Below are 19,037 nucleotides of genomic sequence, written 5' to 3' on the forward strand. Positions count from 1 at the left end.
TCCAGATGTGATATAATGTGCATTGTGACATCTCCCAACTCCCTACATTCCTCTATACCACAGTTATGTAATGTGTTTGGGATTAGATTGAAATGCATTGATTTCCATTTAAATCCATTAGACAGTTATGGGTTTTTGGCCTAAATAGGTGTATAATTTATATTAAACTAGTAAACCCATATATTTTCTGAAAGCCCAAACTCTACAGATATGATATAGCAAGTATTAGGATTTGACCCACCCTCCTACAGGCTTCTGCATCAATCTAACCTTGCATTATATTGCTGAAAAAGTGTATGACGGATATATTTTGACCTATATAATTCATAAGAAAACACATTATCCATCAAAAGGTGTTTACATGTGATGTAACATCAATGAAAATATATCCCATCATCACAGACACTTGCATACGCCTACATCCATATATAGGCATGTATTGCGAAATGCACTGGGTGTCATTATAAAAGTGAGTAAAAATATAAGAAAGCTACCACTTCCAGAGGGCTATCATACCACATAATGTCCCTCAGGCATGGAGGATTACAAAAAACATTGATAGACTTTGCCACCCCAGGTGATACCAACGTCTGCTCCGGCCCATGGACTATATGGGGTGATGATTTCAGATTGTAAACCGGTATGAAGAGAGTTTGCCCATGTGATGAGGAAGTGAACTTAGTATGGCAGTTGATTTTAGTATTTCGAATGACAGTGTGTTCAATGCGACAACCAGGGTTTTTCTTCATGAAACTGTGTAATCCAGAGAATTGTGTGTAGTGGTTTGAAAAGAGTGTGTTTTAAAACTGAAATGTGAGTGTAAAGAAGGAATTGTGTTTAGTGTTCAGTGACATTGGTATGGGGAGTTGGGAAATGGGTGAGATGTTCCGAGAATTGTGTGTGAAGTACCAGAAATTGTGTGTAAGCATTCGAGAGAAAAACTGTAAACGCCCAGGGTGCCTAAAATTAGAAAAGGTGAAACCTAATAACCTTAACTGGAAAAAAAAACTGAATATGAGAATAATGCAAACTCCACTTGACCTTTTCATAGTTTTGGATAGGCCAACAAGATTTGTAAAAGATTTTTCCACCTCGCCTTTAGCCAAGGTTGCTTTCGGGTAGTTCTAGAAGCATTGAGTCAAATGTTATTAATCAAAATTACCACTAGAGAGCAGTATGAGCCCATGTTACAGAGCCTTATAGCACGCAGGCCTACTACGTCTCTGATATTTTACAGGCTTTGATGTGTTTAAGCCACTGAAGTAGGCTACATTATAATAATATATTCCTTTAGTCCAGTGGCTTTAACAACGGATGTTTTGGATATCCTAGATAGAAAGTAGTGAAAAAACTGTGATATAAATGATTGATGTCTGACAGAACTCAAAAGTCACATTCCACACACCTGTTTAAAAGACACAGAATAAAATAGCCTATCTTAGGCTACTATATGGCCTACCACCTGGAACATTTTAACAACAAATAGGCCACATGGTAGCCTAAAGATGGTGCAGCCTACAGTCCACTATACCTACACTATGCTACTTTTTTTTTACCAGCTAATAAATATAAAAGTCTACCATATATTTTTATATTGAAAATGACCATCTAATATGTGTGAAACCTGTTTTGATATACTACAGCTTAGGCTACTTTACTAATAAATGCTGAGGCACATTTTCATGGGCACACAGTCCTGCTGTTTAATTAGTGAAGTGAAGCAGAGCATATAGATTAAACTGGGAAGTATTTTGTCATAAGATGTGCCGCAGGAAGACCGTTCCAGGGCTGATGCTATTCATAGCCGCCATACCACACCAGTGCAGTTTGGGGGTTTAAAAAAAGACTGCAATATTGAGTGGCCTCACTGTTAATGATATTTGATGTAGCAACGTGTGTGTGTGAGAGAGAGAGTGCGTGCGTGCGTTTGTGTTTGCCTATACGTAAGGTGCATAAGACAGCAATGGTTAGTGGTGTGTGTGTGTGTGTGACGGGTGGCTGGGGGGTTTGTGGTGGAGGAGGGACGAATCAAAGTGCTTTGCTGATGACGGAAGCTGCACCTCTTGCCAAGGCAGGCGGTGGCTAGTGTGGTGTACGGGCCGGCGTTGCTGCTGGGCATTACATCAATGCACCGCCTTTGTGATTGAGATCAAGCGGAGGGTGGAGGAGGGGGAGAGGGAGTGGGGTGGTTGTGCTTAGCTCAGCACTTTTGGCCGGCTTCATTTGAGCCTGCCAAGCGGCCTTCTTTTTAATTTTTCAAATGGAGAGGAGACTGAGTCACTGCGCATGGCTTCTTCCTTCGGCTCCCACTCTCTCTCTCTCTCTTGCAGCAGCACCAGTCATATGGAGGGAGGGAGTGGGGGAGTGGTGGGGTGGGATGAGGAGGAGTGGGATAGGGATGGGGGTGGACGTAGGGAGCTGGATAATATGGCAGGTGTGTGTGGTGGTGGCCTCCTTTCGCCTACCACTCTCTCTTGCAATACCAGTCAGGTGTAGGGTGATGGGGGCTGAGTTGGAGAATGGGATAGGGATGGGGTGTATGGGGAGTGGAGTGGTGTTAGAGTGGTGTGGGTATGGAGGGGATGAGTGGTCCCACTGTCTTGCAGCACCAGTCTGCTGGAGGGTGGGGGCGAGGTGGTGGTGGGTGGTGTTTGGGGCTGCAGGGTGGTAGCGGAACAGGGTGGAGGGGAGCAGAGTGGGGGAGGGAGGGAGAGGCTCTGGATGGTAAGGAGGGGTGGTCTGCAGTGCGATGAGGGTTGGGTGGGGGTGATATGGGTTGAGGGTGAGGTGGGATGGTATGGATATATATATTGTTTGTGTGAGTGCATGTGTGCACCTGTGCTTTCTGGCAAGGAGGGAATGGCGTGTGTGTGTGTGTGTGTGTGTGTGTGTGTGTGTGTGTGTGTGTGTGTGTGTGTGTGTGTGTGTGTGTGAGAGAGAGAAAGGCAGAGAGAGGGCACTGCAGGTGGCTGTAGTGAATAAGATGACACAGCGTAGCTGAAATGGTTGTTTTGCCATTCAACCTGAAGACAGTACAGTAGCAAGTATATCATCAACATTAAAATAATCATACAAATATTAACCAAATTAATTATCTTTACTTCATGATACTGTAATTGTATATAATAGACATCCTGACTCAACAAGCAGCGATCCAGTTCTGTGCGTTAGCTCCAGTCAGTCACTAAATCTGTTGATTCTAATGAATGGGGTTAATTGGAAGAGTTAATTACAGTAATGCCCTGTATTGTCATGTAAAACAAGGTGATTTGAAATACTGTACAGTATGTGGCACTCTGAATCCAAGTTGCACTTTACTGATGATATATGGAAGATTTGAAATAGCCTTCTGTAAATCTCATATGTGATTAAGCTCTTCTTGTCATCATTCATCGAAATAAGGGTTTCAACACTGTAAAATATTAAGGCAATTTATTTGCGGAAACTTGCAAATGGCAAGACCACACTAGCTTACAATTTCCACTGTGTGCAGTGCACCTGTGGTCTGGAGTGAACCATCCTTTGAAAAAAGCTTTCAAACTACAGCTCTGCCAAGAACACCAGTCAGCATGATACATATTTTGTGCTGTCTACTTCAGTAGGTACCCTGCTTGTTTTATGTTTGTGATATGGCTGTTGGCAGATACATTTTTATAGGGTGACATACAATGCATTGTAAAGAGAAAATATATAACCTATGTAAATATTTCATATAAAACTTTTGCTCAAAACTCCTGTCTGTTGCAAAGACAATAACTCAAACATTATTTGAAAGCTGCAATAACTGTCATATCAGTCCAACTCTTTGAAGGTGCCAGATCTCAAAATATGTTTCACATTTCACATTTTATGTCTCCAAAATGTTAGATGGGCTTGAGTTTCATTCACAGTTAAGGTTTTTTTTCTTTCCCATTTTTTATACATGAATTAAGCAAAGTGCCATTATCATAGTAGACTACATCAACAGAGTTCTTTTCCTTCCATGCAAAGCCTAACCTAATCACTAGGACAACAACAGAGTCTGGTCTTCCCAAAGCTAAGAGGTCTGCAGTCAGATGCCTCTCGAATGTCATATTGTGTCGTGCATAAAACTGAAGGATCAACATCTTTGAGAGTTTCTTGTACATTTCTTTCTGCATGTTTGTATCTTTGCTCATGCTCGTTTGTTTTATTCAAATAACCAAATGTATACATAAGGTTAAAGGTACACAAATTAAGCTTAGGTTATAGATTTGGGCTGTCGAAAAGGCATCCAAAAACCCTTAGATATCATGAAAGACATTAAATTGTTTTAAAATCATATTGATGTCTGGGGAAAGATCCAGAAGTGGTACGCCAACAAATTTGGAAGAGGGAAATTCCTACAGGCATTGCAGTCAGACTTCTTTTGGGCACTAGACCACGCATCCATATTTGGCAGTTTCTCTCTCTCTCTCTCTCTCTCTCTCTCTCTCTCTCTCTCTCTCTCTCTCTCTCTCTCTCTCTCTCTCTCTCTCTCTCTCTCTCTCTCTCTCTCTCTCTCTCTCTCTCTCATATACACTGAGGCAATTGCACTCTCATGGTTCCCTCTGAAAATCAATTGGCAGTAACATAGTCATTCCTATTGTACTGCTCTTTTTGTTGTATCCAGTCCCATGATGGAGTGGGCTAACAAGTGGACATGGAAATAAGCTGATAATTGAACTCATTACAGGAGTTGCATGAACAACCACACACATTTCTCAGCTTCTAAAGGACAAGATCATTTCTGCAAATGACATCCTAAGACAGTTTTCAATATTGCACCATTGTACTGTATAAGTTGTAGCAAGGATGGAAAATGGGCTGTCCTCTCTCTTTTCTATAGTCTTTCACAGAATTAGCACCCAGTTAGACTATACTTTTCTTGAGGTTAGCACGTTCTACAGCGTATTAAGCAGGCCATCAAAGTGCAGTATTTCACAATTCCACATTTCCAGTTGGACGTAGCCTGTATGTGGTGAATGTTTTTGGAGTATGTTGATGAAATTAGCAGTGTGTCCTTTCAACTTCTTACTTAAACAAGTGCAATCAATATGATCTAATATGGTATTTGCTGCGACTGACTGAATTCATCATGCAATGCATTGCCGTGTGTGTGTGTGTGTGTGTGTGTGTGTGTGTGTGTGTGTGTGTGTGTGTGTGTGTGTGTGTGTGTGTGTGTGTGTGTGTGTGTGTGTGTGTGTGTTTGCCCATCCCTGCAGACGACAAACACAACAGTGATAACAGTGTGGGCCGACACACCGACAGACAGACAGACACAGCCATGAGGTAACTAGAAGAGCACTCGAAGAGAGTGCTGACCTCTGCCAAGGTAGCTCAATGCAGATCATTGTCAAAAAATCAAGTTCTAAGTTAGGTGGTTCTCCATGTATTCAAAATAATTACATAGCCAGAATTAGACTCATACAGAAAACTTCGTGTAATGTCTCATAACATTTTGGCGACCCTGTTAGCAAAAGAACATAGCCTACCAAACAATCGGATATCAAAACATAGGCTAACCTCCAGATGGGGTAGAGATGTTGTACCTCAGCTTCTAGTGACCATTACATACTGCTGCTAACGGACATTGGAGAAAGTCAGGACTGAGATTTGGACTGAAAAGAGCTGGTAAACCCCTGTGTATAACCATTGGACTTAATGACTTTGCTGGATAAAAAACTAGGCATGTCTTGCCACGAAGACTAGTGTTGAAGTGCATGTGTGTTGACATATGTGTGCACGCGCGTGTGTGTGTGTGTGTGTGTGTGTGTGTGTGTGTGTGTGTGTGTGTGTGTGTGTGTGTGTGTGTGCGTGCGTGCGCGCGCGCGCCTCCCATCATCTGCCTATACCGTTTTTTTGCGAGGTCTCTGGTTGGAAACTGGGTATTGGTTGCATAGGATGACTTCAGTTACACTAGTTGCAGTACATCAGCTGCACCATTTGACATATCACCAATGCAACAAATAAGTGGGATCAACTCCCGTCTCCAAAAATGGGCATGTGTCAATACCCACCACTAATGGGCGTGACTTTTTACATTTACCCCATTGAACTACATTCATTCTGAACCACCGCCAGCCTCCAAAAGGAGCATGGCAGCTCATATGAGAACCTTGCGTCATATGGATTCCAGCAGAATCTCCTTATGAACCGTCTCAGGCAGGGCAGTCATAAGTAAGTGGATGGGCAGTCATGGGTAAGCGGTTAGGGCGTCAGATTTGTAGCCCAAAGGTGGCACTCCCGACCCGCCAGGTTGGTGGGGGGAGTAATTAGCCAGTGCTCTCCCCCATCCTCCTCCATGACTGAGGTACCCTGAGCATGGAACCGTCCTGCCACACTGCCCCCTTTTCAGGCACAATTGGGGGCTGCCCCCTTGCACGGGTGAGGCATGAATGCAGTTTTGTTGTTTGCACTTGTGTGCTGTGGAGTGCTGTGTCACAATAACATTGGGAGTTGGAGTTTCACAGTTGGGCTTTCACTTCACTCCACCTCATCAGTCATCTCTGGTTGTGGTCATCTTCAAATAGGCCTATTTGAGAGTCCACATTCACATAGGCATATCCACGAGTGAAATGGGCTGAGCCTCTGTCCATCAGCCTCTTGTCCTGAGCCAATCAGAAGGCTCCCCTTCTTTCATTGGCTGTTTAAGCAGTAATAGCAATCTTTGCAGATAGGGCAAGTTTTGACTTTCTGATCTCTTTATGGCTGACACGAATGTGTAAGGATGTGGGAGGTTTTCACCATCCGTGGCCTTGATATTGTCAGCTGTCACGTATGTGCTGTCAGAGGTGTGGATGATGATGTGCTCAAAGGGGCGTTCTGACCTTTTGGTGTTATTTGCTGTGGCATCTCTGGCCACACTGAAGATGTTAATGTACTCAGTTTGAGGTGTTAATGTGAAGAGTTAAAGTAATATATCCAAGCACTGACAGCACACATTACCTGCAGCTGTCTAGATTCTGCTTATGCCTGAGTGAAGTAGAGTTGCATACTGTACTGTACATCTGAGTAATGCAGAATCACTACTGACAATCGCATTATTACATTACATGTAAGCAGACAGTTTTATACAAAGCTACTTCCAAACAAGGACACAGTCAGACGCATATAATCAGAATTTATATGTATACAAGGTCCTAAGTGTGATCTCCCCTTTCTTTACCAGGTAGGCCTACAATTCAGGGGAATGGACAGCGCCGGTAAGCAGAAATATCTTTGTTACCATACAGTAGGCTATGCACTGGAGAATAAAGCTCCACGATATAGCTCCAGTAGCCTCTTACTGCAGCAGGGGTCACCGGCGACCCTATTCACTTGCTGAACATGCTTATCATAACAACATTGCTGTGACATTACAGAGAGCCATAGTGCTGCGCTAAGGGGTTAATGTGAAGCGCTGGAAAATAAGCCCTAAATAAATAACATTGGATGATATGAGCCCCCTTTTTTATTATTAATAATTTTATTTTTATTATTATGATCATTATTCACCAATACACATCAATAGAGTTTTGTGCATATAGGGAGGGAAAGTGGGAAACAGCGATCCCAACGGTTGCGTTCCTAAACCCAGAGCGATGCTTATTGAGAACTCCATAGACGAATTTTCAAAAAAATCCCACAAAGATATGTTGCAGAACTTGTACACTGGACACATGTTTCGGCCTACGAAATGTGATGAACTACTAAACTGTGAAAGTTTTGTGTAAAATCTTGTGTAAAAGCCCTATTAAAGAAAACGGAAATTGTGCCAATCTTGTTGGAAACGAACTACAGCTCCAAGTCGCTCTCATTACATCAGTAAACATTTCATTCGCGCCTGATTAACAGCACAGGGAAACAAATGGATACAATTTTGTCACGTGTCTTCACATTTGTATCATCTTGTGAGTTACACATTGGCATCTTATTACACATATGTACACTCGTTTAGTTTGGTTTGGTTATGGATTCTAGTAGACATGATGCCTTCTGTGGTGATGGATAATCGAATCTCTGGCTAATGTTATATGGAGTGAATGGAGTAAACACGTCACACACGTGACTCAATGTAGTCCTGTATTAGCTTTTTAAATAATATTAAAAACAGTTCAGATTAGTGGAAAACTGAACATTTTATCCCCTGAATAGGTAAAACAGACCAACAAGCATATTATATGGCAGCCGTCGTCAGAACCGAGATGTAATTTTTTAAAGAAAAAAACGAATTAGTTTCATACACAGGCTAGGAACGCTGCCAGCAGGGGGCGATTAGATTACTTTCCCTCCTTATAGGCATGAACGGCGTGACATGTTTCATGTGTTACGCCCTTTTTTGGGGGGAAAACATTGGGGGTAAAGCTAATGCAATTGGTGGTGTTGGGAAAGAATAGACGAAAGACAAGGACCTAGACTAGTGTTGTTCACGCTCAACATGCCGAAAACGTGTTATGGTGCCAGCTGTCCAAATAATATAGCCAAACAGCCGTGGCTGAAGCAATTTTAGGGGGGGACGGTGGGGACATGTCCATACCACTTTCCAGATAAACCTAGCTTGTCCCTACCATTCTTTCACAAATATAATGCAAAAACAGCATATCCGGACCATTTGCGATTGAAATGTCCCCACCACTTTTCGAGCCAAACCTACACCTTTGCTAGCCGATGTAGCATGTAAGTTAATGAGACATTCGGTTTGATTTCCCCCATAAAGGGGCGTAATGCCTTTACCAGCAAAGTACCCGGATGGCCGTTCATGTGTATAGCCAACTCTCTCTCTGAGGTGTGCCAAGATCTTGCTTTTGGACTTAACTGGTCATATTGGTCGACCGATAATATTTTTTGCTTACCTGTCTTGAAACGAATTCCCTCACTGCGTTTTTATTTAGGTCATTTCAAATGAGACCACCATCCTGTCCGTCACCATGTCTTTGTTCAGGGCATTTAAAACACTGCAGACAGACCACCATCATGTTTGTTTTGGATAACAGCATCCCCAATACCAGGCCAGCATGACATAAAATATCAACTCAGTCACCCCAGCACAGATCGAGCCCCCCAGCCTCTCTGCCTCGCTGCCTCCCCAGCCCAGATCCACCCCCCAGCCTCTCTGCCTCGCTGCCTCCCCAGCACAGAGCCAGCCCCCCGCCTCTCCTCTCTGCCTCCCCTTTCTCACAACTTGTGCAGCCTGCCAGAGCTTTGATCAGGTAACACAATTGTTGACTCCCGTTATTAGCAAGTTTGTGGACTGCCAAATGCTAATTAGACAACAGCAGCATATTACACACATGCACACACACACACGCACACGTAAACACACACACACACACACACACACACACACACACAAACAGCGTGCACATGCTCACTTGGATGTTTGTTACAGGTTTGTTTATAAGAGGTGCTAAATTTCCTCTGAATAAAAATAGACCAGGCAGGCAGTACAGCACAGTACAACAGGCGCCTCACAAAGAGCGTCTTTAATTCACAGCTTTGCTGTAGCGGCAGAAATTGCAGCGGCGAGGTCTGGACCTTGGCCACATTTCATCATGGCATAATATTTTACTTTCTATAAATACTGCGGGCCCCCGTCCAAGTCCCCGGGATTGATCCTGATCCCCTTCCAAGCCAAAGAGCCAAGTTTTTCTTTAGGATATCAGAGCGCCATCACTCTCCCCCTCGTTTCCGTAAAGGGAGGGAGGGAGTGAGTGAAGGAAAAAAAATGGTACCGTACCATTAATGTTTTCAGGTTAATGCTGTGTCAAGCCATGTAAAACATAAGTGGCTCGTCTCAGAGGCTTCTCATCTGTCAGTGGCGGATTTTTTTTTTTTTCAGTGGAAATACCAAAGAAAACAGACAGTAGTGAAGCACCCTCGGACAGATGATGTCATGGGAAAGCAAACAAGAAATCCACGCCCTGTTCTGTGGGCGTCTGATTGATGCCCAAACACTCAAATGATTAAATCTAATTTCCTTAATGTCTACAGGATGCACCAAGCTGAACAGTGCAGTTGGAGCTAACAAGTTAAGCGATGTTGCATTAAGTTTTTTTTTTCTTTCTTTCTTTAAATGACCGCCTGTCTCCTAGTGTTGAGTATAGCAGTTTTTCTTGTTTTTTTTTGGTGCGCTGTTTGTATTTTAATCTTTGGGTGGACATGTAGTATGAGTGCCTATTTGCTGTTGCTGCAGCAGCACTGTCCATGTTGCAGGTGAGTAAACATTATCTTATGGGGAAGGGCCCGATGCAGGTCAGGATGCAGCCTCTTTGTTTGCATCTAAATTCAATGAAGCTCCCTCTCTACTACTGTTCTAATTAAATTTTTAAATGGCAAGCAGTTAGGCGAGCACTTAACCAAACACTACCTTATTTGCTAGACACACTGTGCTCACATTTTAAAAGGTATAGTTAGACAGTGACCTTGAAGTTCACCTATAAAACTTGCAAAGTGATATATGCTGAGGTTCCAGGAAGAAAAAATAATAAAATAGAGAAGGCGGCTACTGTACAGTACTCACCATATTGCAGAGAACATTAAAATAGATGGGTATGATTCATTTGACATTGCTTGTTTCAAAATGTCAGTCTTAACTTTGCTCGGAATATAAAATCATTACATGTCTTCTATAATAACTTTCAGTACAATGGAGTGGTGTTCCAAGCCAAATATGAAATGAAAGGTTAACTTATTGATTTCAAAAATGGGCTCATTAGACAGCATAGCTCCAGACAACAGCAAACAGAGTTTTTTTCTCTCTCTCATCATTCACCACAGTGCAAACCCATTGCTATTGCATTACACTATGAACTGACAACATCAACAGTTGTAACATTAATACTTAACTATCAGGGGCTCCCCAGTGCTCAACAGCAGTAGCATGACAGAGGCCAAGTGTGAACATTGATTGACCTCCATTGTCATCTGTGGATGACTACTGCTCAATAGCTCTAACAAGCTCATCCTAGACAACTGGCCTTCTCACTGACATATGTGGGCCTAGTTACTGTACCTGACAGTGTTGCGAACCTTCCTAGCGCATTCAAATATAGCGCTATACAGATTGGTGGACTGCGCTTGACTTCAGCAGGTACAAACCAGTTGTGCATGTTTTGTTCCACCCATTCCCTAATTTTCCAATTTCTGATGTGGCAAACACAGATAAACAGTAGATAGAACCAGACTTTAGAAGGTAAAATCCAGTAATACGCTTGTTTCAGCCTTTTTTGTAAATAGGCTACGGTGATACCAACTCTGAAGCTATTAGTTGATGAAATTGCCACATTTGCATCACAGGTGCAAACAGGTATTGAAAGCCTATTTAAAATTGTGATAAAACTGTTAAAATGTGTCAAAGCACTGGATCACTTTGAATACTAATGGGGGATGTCTTGGTCCATGAAAAAGGAAATAGTAATTGAAATCATTAAGCACTTTCTCTTACACCATTCTGATATACTATATACAGTACATGTTCAGTATGTTAACCATGCAATAACCACAGAAATCGATGTTCTGTCAGATGTTAAGTGAGCATTCAAATTACCTTTCCATTGTAAAACAGTAAAACCAATCAATTCTGTCAAATTCACTTATATCAACATATACTGTACATGTACATGCGTTTGATTTATTTAGTGAATGTGCAAAAAAATCCCTAAAACTCCCTCATCTGAAATCTTCAGAGCCCATGCATTCTTGATGTACGTTTAAGATTCAGCATCAGCATCTTTATCCTAACGCAGAGTAACAATTGCACTTTGAAATTTAGAAAAGGAAGTTGCTGTGATGATTCAGACAGGCGCGCGCGCGCGCACGCACACACACACACACACACACACACACACACACACACACACACACACACACACACACACACACACATACTGTGTGGCCCCATTTGTGTGGACATGAGTAAGTATCTCAGAGAGGAGGATGTGACGATCATCACGACCAGCAGAGGGCTCTGGCAGCCAGTCTCCTCTCTTTTATGATTTGTCATTTCTCAAAATCCATCCTGCTTCTATACATTTTTGGAAGCCCATAAAAAAACGTTAATGGCCTGCAACACACATGCTTGCCTATACTCAATTGATTTGTTCCCATTTAATTAATGCATCAATGTAAATTTGGTGCATCAAGGGGCTTCCAAAGTATAGTGGCAGATTTTGTGAATGGAGCACTTAGTGGCTCGGGCAATGACGTCATTGTGAAGTCGTAGGACTTATTAGTGTGCCAGAAAGCAAGGGCGGCCTCCCATTGGCTGGCTGAGGCGATCGGCGGCGGGGGATTGGCTGGTGGCACATAATTAAACACCTACACAGTCAATACACAAATCCTAGTGGCGGATATATAGGGCTTGTGCATTGTAGCCGCATGCAACAGAGTCAAGAGTTGGTCTCCAAGTTAAGGCAAGTCCAACCTCAAGTTGTTTTATGCAAATTTATCCATTTGCCTACGCTCTTATATTTTTTTTCTGCAGGAGGACCCACGGTCAGTTTTTAAGGTAAGTCGAGAGTTTTCTCCATAGCTGTTGTGCGTGGTGGTGGTGGTGGCGTTGGTTGTTGACAGGATGCGCTCAGAGTGCGGCAGCGGGGGGGAACGCATGAGGTCTCTGTTGTGACAGTATTACCTCTTAGAGTCAAAGAGAGTAAGAGACAGAGAGGCAGGAGACGGGACGTTGTCTCCAGTATTGGAGTGGCGAGGGGAGATGACTTTAATTGGATTGACCATGGAGTGGATGGACGGACGTTGAGGCGGAGGGGTCAGACTTTAAGCTGTGCTATGTGATGTGAGGTGTGTGTGTGCGTGTCTGTCTGTCTGTGTGTGTGTGTGCGTGTGTGTGTGTGGGCGTGAAGGCGTGTTGGCGTGTCGGTCGTGGTGGTGCGCTGTATGTGGGGATGACACATACCGTACATGAGACAGACAGTGAGAGAGTGAGAGTGGTGTGTGTGTGTGTGTATGGCGGAGGCTTTTTGAAGGGGACGTGGAGTGATTATCCCCCTTTGGCCGGCCATGGGAGTATGGTGGCAGCTCATTACACTAATGCACTTGGTCCCGGGGGAAGAAGAGGAGGAGGAGGTGGAAGAGGAGGAGGATGTGGAAGAGGAGGAGGATAAGGAGGTGGAGGAGGAGGAGGAGGAGGAGGAGGGTGGCTGTTGCTGTTGTGAGTATGGGACATGGGTGATGGGGGTTCATTGGACCCCAACACGCCCCCAGTCCATTCAGTGCTGGTGCACTTGTATGGGGACTATCCCGTCTGCAGGTCGGATGCTGGATGTTCAGTATGGACTGCAGCTGGCCGAGGGACATCCATTCTGAAGCCTACTGTGTGTGTGTGTGTGTGTGTGTGTGTGTGTGTGTGTGTGTGTGTGTGTGTGTGTGTGTGTATGTGTGTGTGTGTGTGTGTGTGTGTGTGTGTGTGTGTGTGTGTGTGTGTGTGTGTGTGTGCGCGCGCGCGCGCTCCGGTGTGTGTGCTCTTGTGTGTGTGTGTGTCCATGCATGTGTGCGTGCTTCTGTGCATGTGTGCTCTTGTGTGGGTATGTGTGTATGCGTGTCTGCGCTCATGGTTTGTATGAGATAGAGAATAATATGGGCATCAGGGGAGCAGTTGGTGGTTGACCCGCTGTGGTTTATTCCTTCTCAGAGTGATTGCAATAAACCCCTCTCTTGCTCTCTTGTATAGTCTGCTTTACTATTCCCTGACAACTTTGGTTTGATTGCCCCAAGCTTGCGAATAATTCTCTAGAGCTCCTCACTAGCCATTTTACTGTGCGCCACGATCAATTAGTTTAAAATGTAAATGTGAAGAACTCTTTACTGGATTACATTTTAGAATCCGACATCATCCCTTTTCCCCGAAACTGACATCATATTTTCTCTGACGTTTTTTTTTTTTTTGCTGTAGGAAGCCATGTTTATGTTGAAGATCTCTGCCTTTCTCGTTGCGTATACGCTGGTCATTTGCCAGATGTACAGCTCCCAAGCAGCGCCCGCCAGGTGAGACATACCTGCAGCATCACAGACACAGACACAGACACAGACAAGCTGTGCGACTCACAAGGTGTCAGCACGGGATAATAAGACCCGTGTTGAGCTACGATAGTGCAGAGAATGAACTCACTGCTCAATTCAGATAAATTCGATTTGACTTCATTTAATTCTGCTCTGTTGAATTCCTTTTTTATTGATATTGCAAAGTGTACAACACAAATTATGCCATTCTGGTGATCATAGAAGGACATAGTGTAATGGACTTTAGATATTAAAAAAGGGGATTTCATTTTGTCCAAACTAATGTGCATTTCTGTACATTCATGAGTCACATACCTGTATTCACAGACAGATTGTACAGTAAAATCAATCTGGAATTAATTTGAGAACTCTAAATGGATCACCATGCATAGAAGATGTCATCTCTGCACTGATCATAAGAACATGCGCACACATATAAAAACCTCTATATTCTACTCAGTCCTCACCACCCCTCACCCTTCCCTCCTCCCCTCCCCTCCCCTTCCCAGCTCCCCTCCTCCCCTCCTCCTCCCAGGCTTTTACAGTGAGTAGGCATGGCGTAATCTGTCTTGGCCCCAGTCCCTCTCCCCAGTGCAGATGTAATTGCCTTATAGCCCCACTGCCATCAGGCAGCCGCAAAACTGCCTCAAGTGCTCATGGGAGGCCATTTTATCATTGGCCCTCTCCCGCCCATCTAGCCCGCCCGCCTGCCCGCCCGCCTGCCCGGCGGATAGCCGTGATGCTCTCTGACTTGCTGCTATGGCGTCCTCTCTCTCTCCCTCTCCCTCCCTCTCTCTTTCTCTCTCTCTCTCCCCCTGCCTGTCCTGCAGACCTGGTTTAGAGTCTATGACAGACCGGGTCACACTCACAGACTATGAAGCGCGCAGGTTACTAAACGCCATCATCAAGGAGTTTGTACAGATGACGACCGAGGAGCTGGAACAGCAAGCGAACGAAGGGAATAGGTACATGTTTATCTTTTCTCCTTAACTTTTTTCTTCTGCCTCTCTTCTTGTTATTCTTCTTTTTCTTCTTCTTCTTCTTCTTCTTCTTCTTCTTCTTCTTCTTCTTCTTCTTCTTCTTCTTCTTCTTCTTCTTTCTATTATGTTTCTTTTTCTTTGTCATTCTTCTACTTAATGTTTTGTTCAGTTTTCTTCCTACTAAAGAACATTACATCCCCTATGAAATTGGATATTTACAGTCGTGATATATAGGGGGAGTTTACTGATATGAATGAACTGAGAAGTTTGTTATATTTTCACATTAAAATGAAGAAAATCAGATCAATTACTTTCAATAAACTGGATCAATAGCGTCCTCTCTAACACTACTGAGCAGTGAGTCCCGTGTCCATTGCCCTTTGATTTGAGAGGTATGAGGTATGTACTCTTTGTAGTGGTCAGTGAGTTGTTTTTCTTTTCTTTACTTTTAAAGATTTGACATCAGACAAAAACGGTTGTGCTTTGCATGGATAAAGAATGTCCAAGACCATTTTGCAAGTGCTTGTTTGCCTACCTAAGGACAACGCAATTTTCAGATATTCTGATAAAGCATGGTTTTGATTTCTACTCCATATGTCAATATGGTGCTATGCATGGTGTTGAGAAAAACTAGATCGTTTTGGAAATGGTATGGGAATGATGACAACAAAGTAAAATGCAAGAGCATGTGGTTACAGGACTTGTTTTTTCTTAAAGCATGACAATTGGATGTAACTCTTCTAGAATTCTGCATATCTTTGGAATGACGTAGAAAGTGCCGGAATGCATTTATGTTCCTGTTTGAAGTGCATGAGAAGGGGGGGATGATGCTGATGCTGATGCTGATAGTGATGTGGTGTGATGCTGGTGGGCGGTGGGTGGGGGTGGGGGTGACGGTAGAGGATGGAGCACGGAGGGGTGGGGTGGGGGTGATGGGGGCTAGTGAAGTGGCATGATAAATCCTCTCCTTGCATGCTTTTCAGGTCTATGAGCCTATTTCTCTTTCCTTCTTTCTTTGCATGTTGTGGTCTCTCTCTTTCTCTCTCTCTCTCTCTCTCTCTCTCTCTCTCTCTCTCTCTCTCTCTCTCTCTGTCGCTGTCTCTCTCTCTCTCTCTCTCTCTCTCTCTCTCTCTCTTTCTCTCTCTCTCTCTCTCTCTCTCTCTCTGCATGTTGTGGTCTCTCTCTCTCTCTCTCTCTCTTCCTCACAGCTGGGACAGACCCCTGTCCAAGCGCTGCTCCAACCTCAGCACCTGTGCCCTGGGCAAACTGTCCCAGGAGCTGCACAAATTACAAACGTTCCCCCGCACGGACGTGGGCGCTGGCACCCCCGGCAAGAAGCGCAGCCTGCCCGACAGCAGCCATTACGCGCCTGCCGCCCCCACCCTGGAGCTCGTGGATGCCATCTAATACCCCCCCATCCCCACATGCACACCCATCCTCTCCAACCTCCTCCCTCATCCCACTAAAACCGATACACATCCACACACACACTTTCCTTCCCTCCCCTCCCCTCCCCTCTACTCCTCTCCTCTCCTCTTCCCTGCCTGCTCCTCTGTGTGTGTTTGCTCAATACTCAGTGGTCTTGGTGCATGTGGATACTGCCTGCTTGACTGACTTCTGAGAGTGAAAAAAAAGCTGTCAACCTCTCTTCTGATTCCCTTGTTTTTGTTTTCTTCTTTTCTTTATTATTTATTTATTTGATTCTGACTGCAACAATGGAAAACGTGCCAAATTATTTAGGGTTATTTTGTACCCTTATTTATTATTTTTTGTACATTTTAAATGGTAGAAAAATGTAGAATATTTCACTTCCCTCGTCAATTTCCATGGTTAAAGAGATAAAATCATTACATGTAGCCGTCACAGTTCAATTAAACAGACATTATGGTTCTGTCATGTGTTACTGGGTATTTAATTTGTTTAATAAACTTATTTTTATATCAGGAAGCTTTTTTGTTTTCTTTTTTATTTGTAGTAGAACCTGAAATGTAGTAAAATAGAGTAAGATACAGTAAATGATCCTCATGAAATACACCACCCCCTGCATGTACATGATCTGCTTACCCAAGGTAATTACACTTCATTTAATTCACTCTGTCAATTTGTCAATTTCCCATTTAAACTGTTATCACATTTGAGACTGTCATTTCATCTCTGTCAATGTTGAGTCCATGAGTCAAGTTTCTTAAGTGTTTAGAGATGCTGTGTATGCTGTGGGTGAAAAAGCACTTAAGACAGTGTGTGTGTGCGTGTGCGTGTGCGTGTGCGTGTGCGCGTGTGTGTGTGTGTGTGTGTGTGTGTGTGTGTGTGTGTGTGTGTGTGTGTGTGTGTGTGTGTGTGTGTGTGTGTGTGTGTGTGTGTGTGTGTGTGTGTGTGTGCGCGCGACTGCCTGAGTATGTGTGTGTGTGTGTGTGTCTGCACATGTGTGTGCGTGTTTGTGTCCACACGCACATACACATGCATACACTACACACATGTATGCATATGTTTGTGAAAGTGCATTTGTGTCTCTTTCCATCCTGTGTAGGTGTCGGTGGCCATAAACTTAAAGAACACTGTGTTCACACGTCTGTGGTCATAAACGTACATGATGTTCATACTGTATGTCACATGCAAATCCCCCACCCTCCCCCTTACTTAACGCCCCCCACCCCTGCTGTGTCTCCTGAAGCAGTGTTACAGCACAGAAGCGAGCGTGCAACACGGCCACCTGCGTCACCCACCGCCTGGCCGACTTCCTGAGCCGGTCGGGGGGCATCGGCAGCAGCAGCTTCGTGCCCACCGACGTGGGCGCCCACGCGTTCGGACGGCGGAGGAGAAGTGCCCAGATGTGAGGAGCGAGCGAGCGAGCGAGCAGCATTCCACTGGCCTTTCAGGGAAATGGTGAGCACTGGATTGTCCCTGGATACCTTGTCATAGCATGTCTCAGGACAGGACACTCGTCTGAGTTGGAATGAAGTGGAGGCTTTGTTGGCTTCATTTCATCTTCTCAGCAAAGATAATAAGACCCCTTTGAAATCACTCTAGTTGTCTTCTTTGTTGTCTTACAATCTTACACTTCTCTATTCTGTTCTATTCTATTCTGTTCTATTCTATTCTATTCTATTCTATTCTATTCTATTCTATTCTATTCTATTCTATTCCAATCTACCCAGTTCTAATCTATGTGGTGCTATCCTGGACTATATGTATACTACATTTAGTGCATTAAGTTCTCTCAGACTAATTAAGTGTTTTTAAATTGAATTGGAAAAAAGTTGAATCAAGCTGAATTGAATTTTCCCCTCTTCTCTCTCTCCTCCTGCAGAGGTTGACCCATCTCAAGAAGACGACATTGTGTCCAATCTAGGCAGACAAAACCACATGCCACCACATGCATCCTCCCTGTCTACGAAAGGATCTGCACCCAGGACATCACAACAACAACAACAACAACAACAACAACAAAAACTCTCACGCGCTCTCTTGATGTTATGACTCCTTCATTTTGCTTTTGGCAATCATGACAAAGATGACGAAAAAAAATACAAAAAAAGAAAAACAAAGTTACATCACACAACCACCCAAACCTCCCACTAAAAAAAGATACAGAGGAAAAAAAATAAATGAATAAATAGATAAATATATCTTATTTTTTGATATGACATGGATTTTAAATAAAAATTAGAACAAAAAATAAAACAGCAGTGTTTATTTATTTCCATTTCTTGGGCCTAGAGTACATTGTTTATTATGTATCATCACGGCACCCCTAACGTCTTGTGTCAGCACCACATCCCTCCCAAGCAGAGTCCTCTGCCACACCTCGGGGGCCTGCATTAAAGCTCAGCCTGTCCTGTACATGGCTTCCCTCTTGATGCCTGTGTCTTGTGCCTTGTTGTAAAACATTTACATGACATGATTGTACAGTCTGTCTGCTCCTGTACGCTTCAGAAGAAGAAGAAGACGAAGATGGTGGTGGTGAAAGAAGATGGGAGATATGAAGAACACGGATGACAAAGAGATTCAAGAACATTAATATTGTAATGACAAAAAAAATGTGAATTTCAGCAAGATTAAAATGTA

At 43.6% G+C, this 19,037-nt stretch overlaps 1 protein-coding gene across 3 annotated transcripts; it reads left to right on the forward strand.

Moving 5' to 3' along the window:
* The first annotated feature begins 12,377 nt into the window (after window positions 1-12,377).
* LOC134447186 (calcitonin-1-like) lies at window positions 12,378-18,615 on the forward strand. 3 transcript variants are annotated; one of them, XM_063196535.1, is made up of 5 exons: window positions 12,378-12,484; window positions 13,886-13,977; window positions 14,823-14,957; window positions 17,644-17,855; window positions 18,280-18,615. In XM_063196535.1, the coding sequence occupies exons 2-4, from the start codon at window positions 13,892-13,894 to the stop codon at window positions 17,804-17,806; spliced, it is 384 nt and encodes a 127-aa protein (XP_063052605.1). In that variant the 5' UTR covers window positions 12,378-12,484; window positions 13,886-13,891; the 3' UTR covers window positions 17,807-17,855; window positions 18,280-18,615. The 3 variants fall into 3 exon arrangements, with proteins under 3 accessions (XP_063052605.1, XP_063052604.1, XP_063052606.1); XM_063196534.1 differs by lacking the exons at window positions 17,644-17,855; window positions 18,280-18,615 and adding an exon at window positions 16,181-16,396; XM_063196536.1 differs by lacking the exons at window positions 12,378-12,484; window positions 17,644-17,855; window positions 18,280-18,615 and adding an exon at window positions 16,181-16,396 and having other exon boundaries at window positions 13,939-13,977; window positions 14,834-14,957.
* Window positions 18,616-19,037: the final 422 nt, after the last annotated feature.

The sequence above is a fragment of the Engraulis encrasicolus genome, chromosome 4 (assembly GCF_034702125.1).
Source record: "Engraulis encrasicolus isolate BLACKSEA-1 chromosome 4, IST_EnEncr_1.0, whole genome shotgun sequence".
NCBI lineage: Eukaryota > Metazoa > Chordata > Actinopteri > Clupeiformes > Engraulidae > Engraulis > Engraulis encrasicolus.

Excerpts from the sequence above, each read along its gene's own strand:
- LOC134447186 (XM_063196534.1), top strand. The coding sequence starts at position 13,892 with ATGTTTATGTTGAAGATCTCTGCCTTTCTCGTTGCGTATACGCTGGTC. Across the intron at positions 13,978-14,822 it reads TCCCAAGCAGCGCCCGCCAG|ACCTGGTTTAGAGTCTATGA; the intron begins GTGAGACATACC and ends CCTGTCCTGCAG. Across the intron at positions 14,958-16,180 it reads CAAGCGAACGAAGGGAATAG|CTGGGACAGACCCCTGTCCA; the intron begins GTACATGTTTAT and ends TCTTCCTCACAG.